The sequence below is a fragment of the Protomyctophum bolini genome (assembly GCF_963924005.1).
Source record: "Protomyctophum bolini genome assembly, chromosome: 8".
NCBI classification, from domain to species: Eukaryota; Metazoa; Chordata; class Actinopteri; order Myctophiformes; family Myctophidae; genus Protomyctophum; species Protomyctophum bolini.
Window position 1 is genome coordinate 235138 of NC_137869.1, and position 24303 is coordinate 259440.

General features: G+C 41.7%; 1 protein-coding gene across 2 annotated transcripts; it reads right to left on the reverse strand.

Annotated features, from left to right (window-relative positions):
• Positions 1-4536: 4536 nt before the first annotated feature.
• Positions 4537-23123, reverse strand: stx6 (syntaxin 6). 2 transcript variants are annotated; one of them, XR_013964536.1, is made up of 9 exons: positions 22978-23123; positions 18354-18523; positions 16475-16569; positions 14928-14990; positions 14095-14232; positions 12967-13073; positions 12430-12524; positions 11917-12148; positions 4537-4954 (listed from the first exon to the last, which is right to left on the reverse strand). XR_013964536.1 is itself a non-coding variant. In XM_080770890.1 (8 exons), exons 1-8 carry the CDS (start codon positions 23010-23012, stop codon positions 12072-12074), a joined length of 780 nt encoding a protein of 259 aa, XP_080627016.1. In that variant the 5' UTR covers positions 23013-23123; the 3' UTR covers positions 10340-12071. The 2 variants fall into 2 exon arrangements, 1 of the variants encoding a protein (XP_080627016.1); XM_080770890.1 differs by lacking the exon at positions 4537-4954 and having other exon boundaries at positions 10340-12148.
• Positions 23124-24303: the final 1180 nt, after the last annotated feature.

Here is a 24303-nt window from a genome sequence, read left to right on the forward strand (position 1 = left end):
GACTTCACAACATAATTTACAATGTAGGCATTAACACTAAACCGACTTCACAACATCATTTACAATGTAGGCATTAACACTAAACCGACTTCACAACATAATTTACAATGTAGGCATTAACACTAAACCGACTTCACAACATAATTTACAATGTAGGCATTAACACTAAACCGACTTCACAACATAATTTACAATGTAGGCATTAACACTAAACCGACTTCACAACATCATTTACAATGTAGGCATTAACACTAAACCGACTTCACAACATCATTTACAATGTAGGCATTAACACTAAACCGACTTCACAACATCATTTACAATGTAGGCATTAACACTAAACCGACTTCACAACATCATTTACAATGTAGGCATTAACACTAAACCGACTTCACAACATCATTTACAATGTAGGCATTAACACTAAACCGACTTCACAACATCATTTACAATGTAGGCATTAACACTAAACCGACTTCACAACATCATTTATATTGTAGGCTTTTAGCAGATGCCCTTAATCCAGAGTGACTGTACATAACACTAAGCTAACTTCACAACCTGAATGTTCTGTTCCAAAACTAAACTCACTTTAATTACTTCACAACATACTGTAACAACCTGACTGGTCTGTTCCTCTGGGGACAAAACTAAACCGTCTTCCTGACTGTTCCTCTGGGGACAAAACTAAACCGTCTTCCTGACTGTTCCTCTGGGGACAAAACTAAACCGTCTTCCTGACTGTTCCTCTGGGGACAAAACTAAACCGTCTTCCTGACTGTGGAGAGAACACTGATAATAAACAGCAGGCAGGATGTCACTGATCTTCATCATCTTGCTGTTGAGGTATGAAATTTTATCAATACTATAATTAAATGTGTGTGAGTGTGTACTGTATTACTGTAGTACTGTATACTGTTATAATGTATATTTATATGTACTGTATTAAACTGTATACTGTACCCTCACAAAAAACATGCAGTAATCCTGATCACTAAACTGCCTCCCCCTGGCCAGCTGGGGCGCCTGATGGAGGGGAAAGGAACTGGTTGGAATAACGTGTTCCTTCCACGCGCTACGTCCAACCAGGGAAACTTGGACACTCATGCATGAAGGAAGCATAAGTTCAAGTCCGTTGCTCTCCCCTTGTGCCCCATATATGGGGACTAGGTTGGTGGAGGGTGTGTAGAGCCCAGGATCACATTAGATGATTGACACAGGGGTGAAAAAAATGGGTTACAAAATCATGGGATAAAAATATATATTTAAAAGAAAGAATTGTATACTGTTATAATGCATATTTATATGTACTGTTATAATGTATATTTATATGTACTGTATTACACTGTAAACTGTTATAATGTATGTATATTTTATTATGTGTCCACAGTTCAGGTCAGATCAGAGATGTGAACATGACAGCTGCTGTCTTCAGTCCAGAGATACAACCTTCTGACGGTAAAGAATTATAAGTTATAACTAGACCTGTACGTCTACCGGCCTACTGTATGTGCCCAGCACAGCACAGTACAGCACAGCACAGCACAGTACAGTCAGAATGGGTTATTACTTTTTGACTTCCCAGAATAAATCACTGAATCATTTTCCTTCTTCTCTTCCTGTCTTTGTTCTTGTGGCTTCCTTAATGTTTCACACATTGAGCTTTTATTGTGATGTAATCTCTCTATAAATGCACCATGTATTGACCACCTGTTCTTTAAGGTTCACACGTTGAGCTTTTAAGGGTTATTTGTGACTTTCACTATTTTATATATTTTATGGAGGGACAGACAAGACAGACAGACAGACAGACGGCTGACAGGAAATGGGGAGAGAGATATGGGGGGGGGAGACATGCAGTAAAGGCCGTCGGGATCGGGAGTCGAACCCGCGGCACACTGCCAGACTGGATTACCAGTGGATCGGGAGTCGAACCCGCGGCACACTGCCAGACTGGATTACCAGTGGATCGGGAGTCGAACCCGCGGCACACTGCCAGACTGGATTACCAGTGGATCGGGAGTCGAACCCGCGGCACACTGCCAGACTGGATTACCAGTGGATCGGGAGTCGAACCCGCGGCACACTGCCAGACTGGATTACCAGTGGATCGGGAGTCGAACCCGTGGCACACTGCCAGACTGGATTACCAGCCACGGTGCCTGGACCGCTGAGCCACGGCCTAGGATGGACCACTGAGCTTTTATTGTGATGTAATCTCTCCTCTTCAAGACAGGAGCAAATTTAGTTGACTAAAACTAGACTAACACTAAAGCATCCCAGGTGACTAAAATGTGACTAAAACTAAATGAAAACTATTCAAGGGACTAAAATAGAAATTTGCTGCCAAAAACAACACTGTTTGCTACTGTACAGTATTACAGTATGTACAGTAAAGTCTATAATATGTTTTTAGACTCCCTAAAGGGTTCAGGTTAGATTAGGTGTTATTGTTGCTACAGTAAAGTATATAATATGTTTTTAGACTCCAGGTTAGATTAGGTGTTCTTGTTGCTACAGTACAGTATGTACACTAGTCTATAATATGTTTTTAGCGGTTCAGGTTCAGGGGTTGTGTTTTCATTCTGATTGTAATCTGTTCTTTCCTCTTCTGTAAACAATAGAGGATGTTGGAACTCTTTCAGAAACGCTCTGCCAAATAATTACAGAGCAGGAGATTCTTCAAGTTCTCTGGCATGCAGCGTAACTAGGGTTAGGGTTGACTAGGGTTAACTAGGGTTAACTAGGGTTAGGGTTAACTAGGGTTAGAGACCAGGAGATTCTTCAAGTTCTCTGGCATGCAGCGTAACTGGGTTAGGGTTGACTAGGGTTGACTAGGGTTAACTAGGGTTAGGGTTAACGAGGGTTAACTAAGGTTAACGTACATCATCTCATTCTGGCCAATCACAATTTTCGTCCTCACTTTTGTCTTCAATGTTTGTGTTTACTGTTAACCCTAACCCAGTAGGGGCTCAACAACACTTATTTTAGGCTTTAGGCTTATGTGGTGAAAAGATCTTAGGATCTCAAACAAACATCTGGAGTGGAACTGACAGAGTGTTCAGAACAACACATCACAACAGACATCTCTTCCTTACCTCCTTCACAGGTGTTAGCCATGATGACGCTAACGAAGGCTCTGCGGTCCACTCCGGTTCTTCAGAAGCGGTCCGATCCACTTCTCCAGATCCAGTCCAGTCATTCCGGTCCAGTTCTCCAGATCCAGTCCGTTCCGGCCCTCGGGTCCAGATCCTGTCTTCCATGCAGCCAGATGAAGGGTCCAGGCACTACATCCTGGTGTGCGTGGTGACTACATTACCCAGAGTTCCCTGCAGGGTGGACGTGGTGTGGTGGGTGGATGACAGCGTGGTGCAGGTGGAGCGCCACAGCGCCTCCTCTGTCCTGGAGGTGTTGGTGTCCTCAGGGAGTTCAGTGAGGTGTGGAGTCAGTCTGGGAGGAAAGCTCCACACACACCACATACACATACTGTAGACACACACACACACACACACACACACACACACACACACATACACATACTGTAGACACACACACACACACACACACTGTAGACACACACACACACACCACATACACACACACACACACACACACACACACACACACACACACACACACACACACACACTGTAGACACACACACACACACACACACACACACACACACACACGCTCTGCAAATCTTCATCATCCTCTCTGAAGATCCCAAAAAGTTTCAGAATTTCCCCACATTTAGTTTTCCAGATTTTCTCCATGTGAGCTATTCTTTTTAAGCAGCCATTGTTTTAAATAATCAATAATTATCCTGAGTAGTGTTTAAATCTGATTATTGTAACTGCTTTGTTGTTGTAAAGAAATAAAACTTTGATTTGAATCCAGAAGTCTGTTGAAGATGTTCTTTATTCTTTAGTCTAATTCATGTATTTGTAGAACTCCTGCCTGCCAATTTAAAGGCTTTGCTGCCACCTTGAGGTATCAGTGTGTCGTCTCTTAAGGCATCTATTGTATAGTTACCTTGCCATGAAGTAGCCTAGCTCCAAATGTGGACAAGAAATCAGAAATAATTGATAATGATCAGAAATCGATAACTCTAAATATTCTCTTCCTCGACAACAACATATTCTTATGTTTTGGGATAGTGTCGTCCCCATGATGGTCCGTTCCAGAGCCAATCAGACGCTCTGAATCCAGAGCCAATCAGACACTCTGAATCCAGAGCCAATTAACATCTATTTGATTCACCCAAAGTTAAATAAATACATTATTGTTGGAAAATATCTGTGTATATATTAGGTATCTATTTGGCTATAGATTGCCATCTGATTGGCTATAGGTCCACTCTGCTATCTGATTGGCTATAGATCCACTCTGCTATCTGATTGGCTATTGATCCACTCTGCTATCTGATTGGCTATAGAACCAAACGGGTTATTGCACAATTTGTTTTAATACAAACAAAAAGGAAAAACAATCACTGTAAATAAAACGACCAATCACTACCTCTGTAAATAAAACGACCAATCACTACTTCTGTAAATAAAACGACCAATCACTACCTCTGTAAATAAAACGACCAATCACTACCTCTGTAAATAAAACGACCAATCACTACCTCTGTAAATAAAACGACCAATCACTACCTCTGTAAATAAAACGACCAATCACTACCTCTGTAAATAAAACGACCAATCACGTCATTCAGATTATTTATTGAAATGAACACCAGTCTCAAAAGCCAATCAGAAATCAGCACACACGGGGTAAATACTCTGTTGTTGTTTGTTTTTAGGGAGGGGCATAAACAGTCACAAGCCCCGCCCCATTGCTGTGATTGGCCGACACATGCGTCAGAAGCGCGGTTAAGCTGATGACATCACCAAAACCTGACCCTCCCCCACCACACATCACAGCCAATCACAGCGTACGAGCTCAACTGGCATCACATCAATAACCACACACACGCACGCACGCACACACACACGCACATGCACACACACACACACACACACACACACACACACACACACACACACACACATGTGCACGCACGCACACACAAACAAACTGAGATGATTGGTCATATCTAAGTCTTTGACCAGCCTACTGGGACCAGCTAATGGATTTGATTGGACAATTCCTCTGTGTGTTAACAGAGATAAACAACAGGATGAGAATTCACATCAGCTAAATGACAGAATAATATATGATAAAATATGATAATGAACGCATAAATGATACAAAACCATTTCTGTAGCCGCAACACTGACAGAATAGTCTGGCGTTGCCAGACTGTTTCCTCTCGCGATGTTCAAATACTTCCGTCAAATACTTACGTCTGGAGCAACGGAAGCTCTGATCATGAGTCAAATATAAATGCTTCCGTCGTACTTCTGGAGCAACGGAAGCTCTGATCATGAGTCAAATATAAATGCTTCCGTCGTACAGTCTGGAGCAACGGAAGCTCTGATCATCAGTAAAATATAAATGCTTCCGTCATACAGTCTGGAGCAACGGAAGCTCTGATCATGAGTAAAATATAAATGCTTCCGTCATACAGTCTGGAGCAACGGAAGCTCTGATCATGAGTCAAATATAAATGCTTCCGTCGGCGTCGTACAGTCTGGAGCAACGGAAGCTCTGATCATGAGTCAAATATAAATGCTTCGTCGTACAGTCTGGAGCAACGGAAGCTCTGATCATGAGTCAAATATAAATGCTTCCGTCGTACAGTCTGGAGCAACGGAAGCTCTGATCATGAGTCAAATATAAATGCTTCCGTCGTACAGTCTGGAGCAACGGAAGCTCTGATCATGAGTCAAATATAAATGCTTCCGTCGTACAGTCTGGAGCAACGGAAGCTCTGATCATGAGTCAAATATAAATGCTTCCGTCGTACATTCTGGAGCAACGGTAGCTCTGATCATGAGTCAAATATAAATGCTTCCGTCATACAGTCTGGAGCAACGGAAGCTCTGATCACGAGTCAAATATAAAGCGTGGAGCCTCCTCCCCACTTCCATTTCGTCTTTACAGTCGTGCACATTTTTCCTAATATGAATCCAAATCATCTAAGCATATATAGCTTGTTGCTCAGCAGGAATGGAAATACGAAAATAAGCTCTAAAGATATTTTAAATATCTTTTAAAAAATATATATTTTTTGTGAACGGAAATGACAAACGGATCACTCGTATTTTGGGAGGTGTAGTTGGAGAATCTATGTAGCGTTCGTAGTAGTGGAATAGTTTGTCTGGCTACGCGAGACTACTGAGACACAGTGTTGTAGGACAGACAGACAGAGAGACAGACAGACAGACAGGTCATCAAGAGTGTTCATTGTCTCAAATAAAACAATATAAAGTATTGGTTAATGAATAAAAAGATAAATGATAATTAATACATTTTTTTTTTTTTTTTTTTTGTGCTACTTCGTAAGTCACACCTTAGTGGAGTTTGTCAGCGCAGCATGACACGTGTCATATCCTGTTTGTCAACATAACAAAACATGTCACTTCCTGTCTAGTAACCGTAGTACCTAGCATGTCAAGCTAAATAAAAACACGAGTACATTATAATAGTGTACTAGAAACTAGGACACTATTAACTAGTACATTACTGTATAAACAGAACACTAGAAACTAGTACACGATTAACTAGTACATTACTGTATAAACAGAACACTAGAAACAGGTACATACTCTAGTTAGTCCATACTGTAGTGCATACTGTATAGTGTATTAGTACATTAGTGTTGAAATGAAACAAACAAACAATAAAAACGATAAACAGTGGTTTTCAAAACAGTGGAGCAACACATTTCAAAATAAAATGACTGAATACTAGTAACGTATACTAGAATATAGTACACCACAGAATGATGTACATTGTAGTGAAGTACACAGTTCAATACTGTGTTTGTAACGCCACAATCTGTAACTTAACACTTTCCCTGCAAAACCCGACATTCCCAACCTTTTCATTAATGAGGAACTTAAGGAACTTCTCTGCGGATCACAACATTTTGTTTCCTGGGACAGAGTGACGCGGATGACGCGTCGGGATGACTTATAACCGGACATCGATGAGTCACACTGGCTTGCTGCTAGGGCTTCTGGGAAACTGGCTCGTAATGGCGACCGCGTCCGCACGCTGACGTTCTGTGTCATCGGGACCGCGGGATGTTTCTGGACGCTATTACAAACGATCACAACCTTTTAAGGAGAACTTTCATGAAACGTAATGATGATCGTAGCGCGGTGGTTCTATAACAGAATGATGATCGTAGCGCGGTGGTTCTATAACAGAACGACGATCGTAGCGCGGTGGTTCTAACAGAATGATGATCGTAGCGCGGTGGTTCTATAACAGAACGATGATCGTAGCGCGGTGGTTCTAACAGAACGATGATCGTAGCGCGGTGGTTCTTTAACAGAACGATGATCGTAGCGCGGTGGTTCTATAACAGAACGATGATCGTAGCGCGGTGGTTCTATAACAGAACGATGATCGTAGTGCGGTGGTTCTAACAGAACGATGATCGTAGCGCGGTGGTTCTATAACAGAACGATGATCGTAGCGCGGTGGTTCTATAACAGAACGATGATCGTAGCGCGGTGGTTCTATAACAGAACGATGATCGTAGTGCGGTGGTTCTTTAACAGAACGATGATCGTAGCGCGGTGGTTCTAACAGAACGATGATCGTAGCGCGGTGGTTCTAACAGAACGATGATCGTAGCGCGGTGGTTCTAACAGAACGATGATCGTAGCGCGGTGGTTCTATAACAGAATGATGATCGTAGCGCGGTGGTTCTAACAGAACGATGATCGTAGCGCGGTGGTTCTAACAGAACGATGATCGTAGCGCGGTGGTTCTAACAGAACGATGATCGTAGCGTGGTGGTTCTTTAACAGAACGATGATCGTAGCGCGGTGGTTCTAACAGAACGATGATCGTAGCGCGGTGGTTCTAACAGAACGATGATCGTAGTGCGGTGGTTCTAACAGAACGATGATCGTAGCGCAGTGGTTCTAACAGAACGATGATCGTAGTGCGGTGGTTCTAACAGAATGATGATCGTAGCGCGGTGGTTCTAACAAAACGATGATCGTAGCGCGGTGGTTCTATAACAGAATGATGATCGTAGCGCGGTGGTTCTATAACAAAACGATGATCGTAGCGCGGTGGTTCTATAACAGAATGATGATCGTAGCGCGGTGGTTCTATAACAGAACGATGATCGTAGCGCGGTGGTTCTATAACAGAACGATGATCGTAGCGCGGTGGTTCTTATAACAGAATGATGATCGTAGCGCGGTGGTTCTTTAACAGAACGATGATCGTAGCGCGGTGGTTCTAACAGAACGATGATCGTAGCGCGGTGGTTCTAACAGAACGATGATCGTAGCGCGGTGGTTCTTATAACAGAATGATGATCGTAGCGCGGTGGTTCTTTAACAGAACGATGATCGTAGCGCGGTGGTTCTAACAGAACGATGATCGTAGTGCGGTGGTTCTAACAGAATGATGATCGTAGCGCGGTGGTTCTTTAACAGAACGATGATCGTAGCGCGGTGGTTCTATAACAGAACGATGATCGTAGCGCGGTGGTTCTAACAGAATGATGATCGTAGCGCGGTGGTTCTATAACAGAACGATGATCGTAGTGCGGTGGTTCTAACAAAACGATGATCGTAGCGCGGTGGTTCTAACAGAACGATGATCGTAGCGCGGTGGTTCTATAACAGAACGATGATCGTAGCGCGGTGGTTCTAACAGAACGATGATCGTAGCGCGGTGGTTCTATAACAGAACGATGATCGTAGCGCGGTGGTTCTAACAGAATGATGATCGTAGCGCGGTGGTTCTATAACAGAACGATGATCGTAGTGCGGTGGTTCTAACAAAACGATGATCGTAGCGCGGTGGTTCTAACAGAACGATGATCGTAGCGCGGTGGTTCTATAACAGAACGATGATCGTAGTGCGGTGGTTCTATAACAGAACGATGATCGTAGCGCGGTGGTTCTATAACAGAACGATGATCGTAGCGCGGTGGTTCTATAACAGAACGATGATCGTAGCGCGGTGGTTCTATAACAGAATGATGATCGTAGCGCGGTGGTTCTAACAGAACGATGATCGTAGCGCGGTGGTTCTTTAACAGAATGATGATCGTAGCGCGGTGGTTCTTTAACAGAATGATGATCGTAGCGCGGTGGTTCTATAACAGAACGATGATCGTAGCGCGGTGGTTCTATAACAGAACGATGATCGTAGCGCGGTGGTTCTTATAACAGAATGATGATCGTAGCGCGGTGGTTCTATAACAGAATGATGATCGTAGCGCGGTGGTTCTAACAGAACGATGATCGTAGCGCGGTGGTTCTATAACAGAACGATGATCGTAGCGCGGTGGTTCTAACAGAACGATGATCGTAGCGCGGTGGTTCTAACAGAACGATGATCGTAGCGCGGTGGTTCTATAACAGAACGATGATCGTAGTGCGGTGGTTCTATAACAGAACGATGATCGTAGCGCGGTGGTTCTATAACAGAACGATGATCGTAGCGCGGTGGTTCTTTAAAGTAACGATGATCGTAGCGCGGTGTATAATTATATATAACAGTGTTAATGTAGTGAATACAAGGTTATCTGTTAAGGTACAGTTTGTTAATACAACTAGTATATTAACTGTATAGTATACAGTATGTAAACACAACATAACTAGTATTATCTCCAGACATGGAGGAGACTCGACTTAATTAAGACTCGAGTCACAAATCTGAAGACTTTAGACGTACTTGGAGGTCAAATCAGACAACTCAAAATTGATTGACAGGTGTCTTGACTTGACCTCAGCCCTCTTCAAGTCTTTACAAGTGACTTGGTACCTAAAAATCACACCCGTGTATGCGTGTAAAGTGAGTGGTGCAACTCTGTGTGGGGGTCCCTGGAGGTACCCCAGGAACGTGTGGGGGTCCCTGGAGGTACCCCAGGAACGTGTGGGGGTCCCTGGAGGTACCCCAGGAACGTGTGGGGGTCCCTGGAGGTACCCCAGGAACGTGTGGGGGTCCCTGGAGGTACCCCAGGAACGTGTGGGGGTCCCTGGAGGTACCCCAGGAACGTGTGGGGGTCCCTGGAGGTACCCCAGGAACGCACCCAGGGTACCGGCCCGGTTCCAGCGAGCCGCCCCGCTTCCGAAATGGTTGAGAAATGAGTTATCGTGTGTGGGTCCCCAGGGGGTCCCTCTGTACTGTACTGCACTACCCCAAATCATCATATATAAAGTTAATATGTGTGTGTGTGTGTGTGTGTGTGTGTGTGTGTGTGTTAGGCTGTGCAACAGTCAACCCAGCCAGGGACAGATCCAGCCAGGGACACACATAGCCGCCTATAGGAGTGGTTGCACCGCTCAAAAACACAGCAACGTAAGACTCGTTTGGGACTTGAAAGGTTCAGGACTTTAAGACTTTACGTCAGTCTGAGACGGATTGGACACTAGGCGCACCGCCATCTTTATTGTAGTTATTTTAGCTGCATTATTATTGTAGGCTTTATTGTAGTTCGTTTAGCTCCATCTGCGTTGTAGTTTTTTTAGCGCTCTGCTTCAGGAGACAAAACTTACAGAATTGTAGCTTTAGTTTAAAGTGCAGATGAGATGATCATTATTGTTAATTAACTCATTAATTAAACATGAGACACACTTTGACTGGATTGGCCGAGGCGTCGTGGGATAGAAGTCATGGGACCAATCAGGTTGTGTTTCTGGTTTGTTTCCTAGCAACAGAAAACTGTCACTCAAAGGAGAGCTGGGCGGTGACTGAGAACGTAAACATGACATGTTGTAAACATCGCATTATTCCTTTAACATTAAACGATGAATGTAAACATGACATGTTGTAAACATGATATGTTTATGTTGTAAACATCGCATTATTCCTTTAACATTAAACGCACAACATTCATTCATTATTTAATATTTTAACGTGTCAATAACTAATAAACTGCTGCATAATTAAGGGACATTTGGAGTGTCAACAAAAGCATCTTTTGATTATTTATGGGCGAGAAAATACGTAAAAATAATAAAAGCTACAAGATTGTGTGTTCTCTTTATCGTTTAGAAGAAAACATTTTAAACATTTTAAACACCTGTTTAAGCTGCATTGTGTTTTACTGTGTTTAAAAATGTAAATATTTCATTAATATATTCTGTCCTAATAAAGTATTGTAATGTAATGTTCATTAATAAACTCTGTCCCGTCAAAATAAACCAATAAAGAAAAAGGACATTTTTGAAATATTTCTGTAATGACTATTCAGTTCAGTCACGTCATGTACAGTAAGTTCAGTCACGTCATGTACAGTAAACGTTACGACAATAATAAACTCTACGAGCGGAAGGAAAACCGTTTTAAGATCCTTAAGCCTTTGAACCGTGATCACGTGATCATTTCAGTCATTTAGTTTTAAATGTACTGCCTTTAAGTTATTTCATAACTCTGATTGTTGCCCCCGCGACCCGACTGCGGACAAGCGGTTGAGGATGGATGGAACAACTCTTCTACGACGGTAAATTAATCCGTAATGGATCGTGTTCTATGAAACGTTGTAAACGAGGGGTTTCCTCTCAACTCTAAATAAAGGTGGTGATGCTGGCCCTGCTGGACCCTGGATGATGGGAGATGTAGTCTTTAACTCATTTATAAGCCTGGCTGATGGGATATGTAGTCTTTAACTCATTACTAAGCATAGCTGATGGGAGATGTAGTCTTTAACTCATTTCTAAGCCTGGCTGATGGGAGATGTAGTCTTAAACTCATTTCTGATCTGAATTAATTTCTAAGCCTGAGAATTGTAGTCATTTCGTAGGCGACAATTTATCTTCTTACATTAGTACCTTTCCACCATCAGCTGATGCTTCATATATATATATATATATATATATATATATATATATATAGTTTGTAGACAGGTGTATGAGGGTTTGTAGATCAGGTATTCAGGTGGATGAGGTCTTGTCGATCAGGTGATGAGGTCTTGAAGATCAGAGAATGAAGAAGAGCAGTAGAACAACGAAGAGGATCCCCAGCAAGACTCCGATGGCGCACCACTGTCTGCGATCTGCGAAAGAATTATGTGGATATATTAGCACCTCTGTCTATGATCTGAATGACAACATACATCAACATATATTAACACTTTTTATGCTGAGGACGTGTATCCTGGGAATAAAAACACAGGTGCCTTGGACGTGTAGTGTCACTATTAGTGGTTTCACTAGTTGAACAGTTCACTAGTTGGACGTGTAGTTTCACTACAGACAGACAGACAGACAGACAGACAGACAGACAGACAGACAGACAGACAGACAGACAGAAAGACAGACAGACAGACAGACATACCGCTGGTCATGTGTGAGACCTTGGCCAGTTTCTTCATAACGTTGTCCAGTCTGGACTGAGTGGAGTCGACCTCATGAGTGAAGTCATCCAACATCCTACAATAATGACATCATACATCATTACATCATTAATATAAATGATAACATCTCATAGTGAAGTCATCCAACATCCTACAATAATGACATCATACATCATTACATCATCATTACATCATTAATATAAATGATAACATCTCATAGTGAAGTCATCCAACATCCCGAAAAGATATTCAAATATTAAAATTAATGCATCATATTAACCCATTTTGTGCAGGAACCCATTTTGGGGTTCTGTACAGTATGTACGGTATTAAAAAACAAAAAAAAACAAAATTTGATGCTGCTTTATAAATATTTGAAGTTTTTCAGAAAACCAATAATGATAATGATCTGATGTGATAGGACGTTTCTGATTGGATGTAATATATATTAGTATATAATAATATTAACATATATTAGTATATAACATTATTATATTAACATATATTAGTATATTTACACAGATTGTTCGTCCAGCTCCATGCCGATGCGTTCAGACATGTTCTTTAGAACTCCGATGGTTCCAGAAACCAACTCCAGCTGTTCGTCCTGTTGATCTGAGATCAGCTGTAACACACACACGCACGCACACACACACACACACACACACACACACACACACACACACACACACACACACACACACACACACACACACACACACACACACACACACACACACACACACACACACACACACACACACAACATATTCAATCAGTGTGTGACCATTAAATCAGTGTGTGATCATTCAATCAGTGTGTGATCATTAAATCAGTGTGTGATCATTAAATCAGTGTGTGATCATTCAATCAGTGTGTGATCATTCAATCAGTGTGTGATCATTCAATCAGTGTGTCTCTCTCTATGATTCTCTGTACACCGTGCGTTCTGCGGAAAAAAATGAACTCATGAAGCGTGCCACATTGTGGGCGCCACATTGTGGGCGCCACATTGTGGGCGCGACACCGCCGTACGACGCAGCGTCGTTAAATAAAGGTGTCGGTTGAAACCAGCTCTGCGAGGACGTTTGGTGATCAGATCAAGCGGCTGCGCCGACCGTGTTGTGGAGGTGCATGCTCAGCTGGGCTTCATTCAGACCGTGTTGTGGAGGTGCATGCTCAGCTGGGCTTCATTCAGACGTCGTCACCAATACATCCAAAAAGCCGACATGTTCGCATTTGAGGTTTAGGGTGAAGGAAGGAAGACAGGTTCTCACTTGACGTGCAGATTGCGTGCACTGTGAGAATACATGGGCTTCAAAATAAAAGCGATGCGGTTTTAGTCCACCCATAAGGTAATTAGAGAGTATGTTTTATTTTCCAATTGTCAAGTAATCTTTCGCAGGCCGGTCAGAGTCAGCCTGCGGGCCCAGGTCTGATTTAGACTGACCTAGGATCAGTTCAGTGTTACTGGTGTGATCATTATTCTGCTTTAGGGTCCGTAACACACAGCCGTTGGTGTCGCCGCTACACTAAACTGATCCTAGGTCTGCAATACAGTTAAAGTTCTAACTACGACGTTAAGATTAGGTCCGTGCTAAGACAACTTGGTGTTGGTGTGTGTGTGTGTGTGTGTGTGTGCGTACCTGTTGCTGTGTTTGTGTGTCCTCTATAAAGTTAGCGTTAGCGGTGTGTAACGTTCGATCCAGACCAACGTATTTATCAGCAACGGGTTCAGAGGTGACCCCTGACCCCATGACCCCCGACCTCTCGCCTAGGAGACCCTGAAACACAAACAATGTTGGTCATATAATAATAATATAGATTATAATAAATGAGAGCTTTTAGACTAATGATCTAGACCATAGACATATAAAGGCTAGATGTCCCAGTGCATTGTGGGATGTGTAGTTCTATGTACTCTACCAGCCCATAGACATATAAAGGCTAGATGGCTGAGTCTCTGACGTAGTTCACCCGGTGGCCATCTTGCCTCAGGGCTACAGTACAGTACAGTACAGTACAGTACAGTACAGTACAGTACAGTACAGTACAGTACAGTACAGTATGTTCTATGGCAGCTCAAACTAAAACACTCGTTACTCGCTCACATCTTGACGGATTTACAAACGGGTTGGTTTATTACAAACGTTGTCAACATAGCTATGATCCAGGACGCTTATAAATGTTTTATATGAACGTCAGATAAAAGCATATCAGTATGCGGACGTCTCTGACGTTTAGAACAAACCAAACCGTTTGAAAATCGGGCACGTTATGGTTATTTAAAAGTAAATGCCCAAAGACACAATGTTACGCTGCCCCGAGGTAAGATGCAACGTGGCTCTCCATTGGCCAGAGTGCTGGCCGCCCCGTAGCAGCGTGGCTCTCCATTGGCCAGAGCGCTGGCCGCCCCGTAGCAACGTGGCTCTCCATTGGCCCTCTAGCTTCATCTATGATGCAGACGAGATGATCTCACCTGTCGGGTCTTCAGGTCGCTCACGGTCGCAGCCTGAGGACTGCTCATCTGGTCCTTCATCTCCTATGAAAACAATAACATTATATTTAACCCATTCTGACCTGAGATCAGATTCATACGAGGTTTCCACTGGACACACACTGGTCTGATTAACCCATTCTGACCTGAAATCAGTCGTTCTTCGATTTTTCAAAAATAGCAGACCTACAAGCTCGTAGCGCGCCACTCGGTGGCGCGCTATGAGCTTGTAGATCTGCTATTTTTCAAAAGCTAAAGCATAACATGATGCCAACACCAAAATGGGTTCCCGTTCAGAATGGGTTCATTTAATTTAACGTAACTTTTATAAAATAGCTGGAACTGTTGACGGTTGTCTGGTTAGAAGACAGGTTAGGTTGTCCGATTACAACCTGACAGTTTACTATCTATATAATGAAACTATGAGGATACACTATAGAGTGCTATGTCTACATAGCGTCTGAAGTGAGTCTGTAGTTCTGACTGCAATGGGAAGTTCATTCCATAGTTTAGATTGGGAGTGAGTCTGTAGTTCTGACTGCAATGGGAAGTTAATTCCATAGTTTAGATTGGGAGTGAGTCTGTAGTTCTGACTGCAATGGGAAGTTCATTCCATAGTTTAGATTGGGAGTGAGTCTGTAGTTCTGACTGCAATGGGAAGTTCATTCCATAGTTTAGATTGGGAGTGAGTCTGTAGTTCTGACTGCAATGGGAAGTTCATTCCATAGTTTAGATTGGGAGTGAGTCTGTAGTTCTGACTGCAATGGGAAGTTCATTCCATAGTTTAGATTGGGAGTGAGTCTGTAGTTCTGACTGCAATGGGAAGTTCATTCCATAGTTTAGATTGGGAGTGAGTCTGTAGTTCTGACTGCAATTGGAAGTTCATTCCATAGTTTAGATTGGGAGTGAGTCTGTAGTTCTGACTGCAATGGGAAGTTAATCATTCCATAGTTTAGATTGGGAGTGAGTCTGTAGTTCTGACTGCAATGGGAAGTTCATTCCATAGTTTAGATTGGGAGTGAGTCTGTAGTTCTGACTGCAATGGTAAGTTCATTCCATAGTTTAGATTGGGAGTGAGTCTGTAGTTCTGACTGCAATGGGAAGTTCATTCCATAGTTTAGATTGGGAGTGAGTCTGTAGTTCTGACTGCAATGGTAAGTTCATTCCATAGTTTAGATTGGGAGTGAGTCTGTAGTTCTGACTGCAATGGGAAGTTCATTCCATAGTTTAGATTGGGAGTGAGTCTGTAGTTCTGACTGCAATGGGAAGTTCATTCCATAGTTTAGATTGGGAGTGAGTCTGTAGTTCTGACTGCAATGGGAAGTTCATTCCATAGTTTAGATTGGGAGTGAGTCTGTAGTTCTGACTGCAATGGGAAGTTCATTCCATAGTTTAGATTGGGAGTGAGTCTGTAGTTCTGACTGCAATGGGAAGTTCATTCCATAGTTCTGCTAAATAGTAATAGTAGTAGTAATAATTACTCTAACAGTGTTTCTGTTAGTAGTAATAGCAATAGTATTAATACTTACTCTAACAGTATTTCTGGTAGTAGTAATGAAGGCCTTCCTCTTAGATAACTCCACTGCATCAAGGTTGAACTTCTTTGGATTTGATTCAACAATACTTAAAATGTTAAGTTAAGAATGATTCAACAGTAATTAAACATTACAGTCAAGAATGATTCAACAGTAATTAAACATTTAAGTCAAGAATGATTCAACAGTAATTAAACATTTAAGTCAAGAATGATTCAACTAATAAAATGTCTTCTAAATCTGAAACAGTTTTCTATATCAGTGATGTTCAAATAATGACATGTCAAGGGCCCCGAAAAGTATATGTAATAACCCGAGTTGCAGGGACCCCTTTGTGGCCAGAAGTAATTTCTTGGGGTCTAGTAGGACTGTAGTAAATAATACTTAATAATAACAACAACCTAAAACATGAACCCTGGTTGAAAAAAACTAAAGTTGTCCTTTAAGCTTTTTCTTTTTTATTTATTGATTGCCCGAGTCCCGTAGTGGGAGTTTTGCTGTGGTTTTGGTGCAATGTGAAGTAGTTCCAGTCATTTCGTAGGGGTACTGAGGCCAGACAGTTAAAGTAAATTAATTCACAAAACTAATGTCATTTGTGTTGTTGACCTATTTCTAAAATATTAATGCAACTTTTATTCATTTTTTACCCCTCTATCACACAGAACTATGTTTTTTGTGTCCATATCACTACGCCCTCTGTGTGATAGAGGGGTCAAAGTTGAACGAAAGTTGCACTAATATTTTAGAAATAGGTCAACAATACAAATAAAAGACGATAGTTTTGTGAATTAATTTACTTTTAATGCGTGGCCCCAGTTCCCCCCCACAAAATGACCGGAACTACTTAATATTGACCAAAACCAGAGCAGAACTTAATCAATTAGTACAGTTGCAACCACTATATTAATGGCTAAAAGTATTTCATACAGCTTAAAGGACCACTTCACCACTTTTCAACCTATCTTCATAAAATAGGTCCTCACTAATAATCATGATAAAATGTCACGATTTCTTTCTACACTGTGTCTCATAGGAGGGCTGTGGGCAGTTTAGAAACCGTCTTCCAGTGACATCATCATTAGGCAGATTTTTCTTTTACAAAAATGTTTAGATTTTCATTATCGTGCAAACGATGGCTTCCATTTTCGCATTGCAACTTTTCAGGACTAGAAAGCCTGCAGTTTCTATTAGCTTGTATTCCCCATCGATGATGTCACTGGAAGACGATTTCTGAACTGCCCACAGCCCTCCTATGAGACACAGACCGAGTAGAAAAACATTGCAAAATGATTATTTGTGAGGACCTACTATATGAAGATGAAAAGTAGTGAAGTGGTCCTTTAAGTTTAAAAACTGTGAACAATCCCTTTAACCCATTTAGGCCTAAGGCCGATTCTAAAAACGCCTCTAAATCCTGACCTAAGGTTTCTGAAAAACTTCAAATATTTATATAGCAGCATCAAAAAATGTACATTTTTGAATACTGTACATACTGTACAGAACCCAAATATGGGTGCCCGGGGGTAAGATACCGATAGGGGTTCCCGCCCAGAATGGGTTAAACACCAAAAGGGGTTCCCGTCCTGAATGGGTTAATAAAGGATATAATAATAAACATTAATAAACATTAACCCATTTAGGCCTGACGTCGAAATAAAAAAAACGTTCGCTCCGAAATAATATATACCTATTCAAAGATTTGTGCCGCATTTTTACGATTTTTCAAAAATAGCAGACCTACAAGTTTGTAGATCTGCTATTTTCCAATAGCTAAAGAATAACAGAATGCTTGAAACACCAAAAGGGTTTCCCGTCCTGAATGGGTTAATAAAGGATATAATAATAAACATTAATAAACATTAATAAAGGATATTAATTGTCTCGTCCAGGTCCTCCAGATCCCATTCGATGGACCTCAAACTGTTTCGAAGCTCATTGGTCGTCCAGTCCACTTCCTCCTTGGAGGCCCCGCCTCCGTCCTGTAGAAGCTCCGCCCATCTCTGATGGAGTCCTTGAGCCGTGTTCACTGCCTTCTGCACCTCCCTACGAAGGGTTAACGCAACACACATCAATGACCCAAAATACACACATTATGACCCACACAACCTAAAGGGTTAACGCAACACACATGAATGACCCAAAATACACACAATATGACCCACACAACCTAAAGGGTTAACGCAACACACATCAATGACCCAAAATACACACAATATGACCCACACACCCTAAAGGGTTAGTGCTGTTAGCAGGGCAGGCGTGCACATGCAGTAGAATTATAGCAGATCTACAAGCTCACAATGCGTCGCCTGCGACGGGTTGTGAGCTTATAGAGCGACTATTTTGGGTGTATTTATTTAAAGACCAACTCGAGTCGTGACAAATCATGACAACAAACGCAATATTTTGGACCAAACAAATAATTACAAAGAAGGAAAACAAGAAAACAAGTGTTGTTCTTCTTTCTAATTATTTGTTCGGCCCGAAAAATTGTGTTTGTTGTCATGATTTCTCACGACTCCAGTTGGCTTTGTACCGTCGACTCTTAAAAGGTCTTTAAATAAATACTTTTTTAAATGGAAAGTAAAGGAAAATTAACTGGGAATGCCACACCCTATAGGAGGAGCTAGGGGACGGCTAACACCCTCAAAACCTCCCATACCTACTGGGAGAAATACAACGATGTGCAAACACAGCAGCAAGATGTGTGAACTGTTGTGACAAAGAAACAAACACCTGCACACTGTCTTCAAATGCAGTGAACCAACTTTTAACAACGTTTGGGCCTATGCAGCCTTCATCAGGATATCTTTATGAACACAACAACGTTTGGGCCTATGCAGCGTTCATCAGGATATCTTTATGAACAACAACGTTTGGGCCTATGCAGCCTTCATCAGGATATCTTTATGAACAGCAACGTTTGGCCTATGCAGCCTTCATCAGGATATCTTTATGAACAACGTTTGGCCTATGCAGCCTTCATCAGGATATCTTTATGAACAACGTTTGGCCTATGCAGCCTTCATCAGGATATCTTTATGAACAACGTTTGGCCTATGCAGCCTTCATCAGGATATCTTCATGAACAACAACGTTTGGGCCTATGCAGCCCTCATCAGGATATCTTTATGAACAACAACGTTTGGGCCTATGCAGCCTTCATCAGGATATCTTTATGAACAACGTTTGGCCTATGCAGCCTTCATCAGGATATCTTTATGAACAACGTTTGGCCTATGCAGCCTTCATCAGGATATATTTATGAACAACAACGTTTGGCCTATGCAGCCTTCATCAGGATATCTTTATGAACACAACAACGTTTGGGCCTATGCAGCCTTCATCAGGATATCTTTATGAACAACAACGTTTGGGCTATGCAGCCTTCATCAGGATATCTTTATGAACACAACAACGTTTGGGCCTATGCAGCCTTCATCAGGATATCTTTATGAACAACGTTTGGCCTATGCAGCCTTCATCAGGATATCTTTATGAACAGCAACGTTTGGCCTATGCAGCCTTCATCAGGATATCTTTATGAACAACAACGTTTGGGCCTATGCAGCCTTCATCAGGATATCTTTATGAACAACAACGTCTGGGCCTATGCAGCCTTCATCAGGATATCTTTATGAACACAAATGAGAAAGCATCCTTTTTGTAGGCTGTCTGACCTAATGGTTGGCCTATCAGGTCAAACCAAGAAACTCACAAGAAATCACTCACTTAACCCATTCTGACCTGAGATCAGATTCTAAAAATGTCTTCTACATCCTGACAGTTTTCATTCTGACCTGAGATAAAATTCTAGAAATGTCTTCTATGTCAGTCGTTCTTCGGTTTTTCAAAAATAGCAGACCTATACAAGCTCGTAGCACGCCACTCGGTGGCGAGCTATGAGCTTGTAGATCTGCTATTTTTCAATAGCTAAAGCACGACATGATGCTAACACCAAAATGGGTTAAGGTGACAGGTACTCTTATGGTTAAATGAGAACAAACAGTCATATAAAAACATAATAATCATGACAGTATACAGGTAACATTATTAAATAATAGGGTATACAAAAATCATGATCATGATGATAAATCAAACATTTAGCTTACTTTTTATTTAACTGTTGTGACAAAAGGTTGTCAGCCGATGGAATACAACCACCCTAAGGACTACTATCTGTACCCAGTAGACCTACTGCACATGTAATCAATGGAATACAACCACCCTAAGGACTACTATCTCTACCCAGTAGACCTACTGCACATGTAAACAATGGAATACAACCACCCTAAGAAATAATATCTCTACCCAGTAGACCTACTGCACATGTAAACAATGGAATACAACCACCCTAAGAAATACCATCTGTACCCAGTAGACCACATGTAAACAATGGAATACAACCACCCTAAGAACTACTATCTGTACCCAGTAGACCACATGTAAACAATGGAATACAACCACCCTAAGAACTACTATCTGTACCCAGTAGACCTGCACATGTAAACAATGGAATACAACCACCCTAAGGACTACTATCTGTACCCAGTAGAGTAGACCACATGTAATCAATGGAATACAACCACCCTAAGAAATACTATCTGTACCCAGTAGACCACATGTAATCAATGGAATACAACCACCCTAAGAACTACTATCTGTACCCAGTAGACCACATGTAATCAATGGAATACAACCACCCTAAGAAATACTATCTGTACCCAGTAGACCACATGTAATCAATGGAATACAACCACCCTAAGAACTACTATCTGTACCCAGTAGACCACATGTAATCAATGGAATACAACCACCCTAAGAACTACTATCTGTACCCAGTAGACCACATGTAAACAATGGAATACATCCAACTGTATATACTTTATGTTTACACAATGCTGTACCTCCAACTGTATATACTTTATGTTTACACAATGCTGTACCTCCAACTGTATATACTTTATGTTTACACAATGCTGTACCTCCAACTGTATATACTTTATGTTTACACAATGCTGTACCTCCAACTGTATATACTTTATGTTTACACAATGCTGTACCTCCAACTGTAGTAGAGGTGCTATAGGTAGGCCCTACGTAAAAAAGAGATCAGGTGATGAACTCTCTAGGACATCTAGCCGCGTGGGTTAAACCACAAGTAACCAGCCTTGGAGTAATAATAGATTCAGACCTCAACTTCACATCCCACATCAACAAAATAACCAAAATTGCATTTTTTCATCTCAGAAATATAGCCAAGATACGACCCTTCCTAACACAACCAGATTCTGAAAAAAATCATCCATGCTTTTGTCACTAGCCACCTAGATTACTGCAACACTCTATTCACAGGATTACCAAAAATGGCCATAAACAGACTACAACTCATACAAAACTCTGCTGCTAGATTATTAACCAAAACAAAGAAAAGAGAACACATCACACCAGTATTACACACCCTCCACTGGCTCCCGGTCTCCCAGAGAATAGATTTCAAAACACTACTCATAGTCTACAAAGCACTGAATAACCAAGGCCCGCATACATACATAACAGACTTTCTATCACCATACACTCCATCCAGAACACTGAGATCCTCCACAGCAGGTTTACTTGACACAAAAAGGAAAAAAGAAACCACTAAAGAAAATAGGAGAGGCCGCGTTCACCTTCCATGCACCAAAACTATGGCATACAATTCCTCAGGAAAACAGAGAGGCTCCAACTCCACCAACATCTTTAAACTAACATTGAAAACACACCTCTTTAGACTGGCCTTAGCACTTTATAGAAGGTTTCCCGGTACCGTGTTTATTCTCTCAAATGCCTTAGACCTAAATGAATCAATGTTATTTTCATGATCTTATATGTATGTCTTTTTTAACTCTATGCCTGACCTTTTATTCCCCTCTTATGTTGATGATTATATATGCATACTATGTGATTGTGTCTGATGTGTTATGACCTAACTGTAAACTATGTGATTGTGTCTGATATGTTATGACCTAACTGTAAAGTACCTGATCTGTGTCCTGCCTGTGAAGCACTTTGAACTGCAACTCTGTATGAAAAGTGCTATATAAATAAAGTTTATTATTATTATATTATATACTTTATGTTTACACAATGCTGTACCTCCTCCAACTGTAGGCTATATACTTTATGTTTACACAATACTGTACCTCCAACTGTAAATACTTGCCAATAAATTGATTGACGTATTTACTTTTACAGTAAGTTTCAAGCACAACTCAAAACAAAAACTGTTAACTGTGAGTGGACGACACCATAAAGCATTACACTCGTTTAGAAGAGGGTCCACCATGTCCAATTCATCAAAAAGCTCCTTTGAATGTAAATATAATATAACATGTATTTCTCTATTGTTCCCTGTGTGTGCATCCTGCTAGCATCCTGCTAGCAGCTTAGCCTCCTCCTCATCAGATAAGATAACAGAATGATAAAACATGTGTTGAATAAAAAGCATTCCTCACCCTTTAACCACGAAGAAAGGGTCTTCCATCGACATGACGTCAGATCAACAGGATTAGTTCAATTACAGTAATTAAATTAAGTCTAATTTAAACTACATTGTTTTGTTCAACACTGGCTTTGTTTACATGCGACCATCACAGGCACACAGACAGCATCCCATAGCCCGGAGGGACAGGTCGGCGCTGTGATTGGCTGGTTGGTTACAGCATCCCACAGCCCGGAGGGGGACGGATCGGCGCTGTGATTGGCTGGTTGGTTACGGCATCCCACAGCCCGGAGGGACGGATCGGCGCTGTGATTGGCTGGGCTGGTTGGTTTGTTGGTTGCCAGGGAGACGCAAGTCACACAGCATGTGAATCTTTATTGAGGTTCATGATGCACAGCGGACAGACGAAAATAACACCTCCATGATGCACAGCGGACAGACGAAAATAACACCTCCATGATGCACAGCGGACAGACGAAAATAATTTGACAATAGAGCGCCGCAGTCCCCGCCCCCTTTCAGAATGAATTTTAGAACGACTAAACCACTGCGCATGCGCCCATTATGACGTAAGGGCGCGCCCCCTACGTCATAAGGGGCGCATGCGCAGTGATTGTGTTTACTTCCGCCACACAGCTAGATAGCACACAGCTAGCTAGCTGCGTGGCTTTTCAGCTTCTCAAACAAACTGTATTTGTTTTAAAACGTTTTTTATTTAATCGAAAAAATGTTAAATAAAGTGTTAAACAATCGTCTGTCCTTTAGAACAACATTTAAACACGTGACACGTAATAATAGCCATGAAGATAAAATAAAGCTAAAGCTAACGCAATCTGCGCATGCGCAGTATTCACAAACCCCGGTGTATACTTCGACCGTACGACGGTGCCGCGTTCATCCGCCAGCCGCTAGTTCCACCACCAGATGGCGCTTTTGTCCACGTTTCAATGGTTCTGCATCACAAGTGCGGCTCAAAGCGTTGAAAACATCAGCAGATCTACATACCCACAACGCGTTGCATCCACGAGGGTGTGTGGGCTTGTAGATCTGCTATGTTCGGCACGCTGCACAGTCCTAATGTACCGATGGAAAAGGATAAGTTTAAATGATTGGATGTGAAGTAAAGTCGTTCTATTAATTAATGGATTATTTGAATGAAATATAAACTAGTTGTTTAAAATTATTCTTATTTTAGACAGGAAAAGATGATGCGTTCATAGATTGAGAAGTTATACATTGATTTAGCAATAATTTTGTAAGTATAGGCTATAGTCTGTCTATAGCAGTGCAGCTTACTGTGCTTGCACCATTTGATGACTTTTAGCCTCGCAGAGACCCA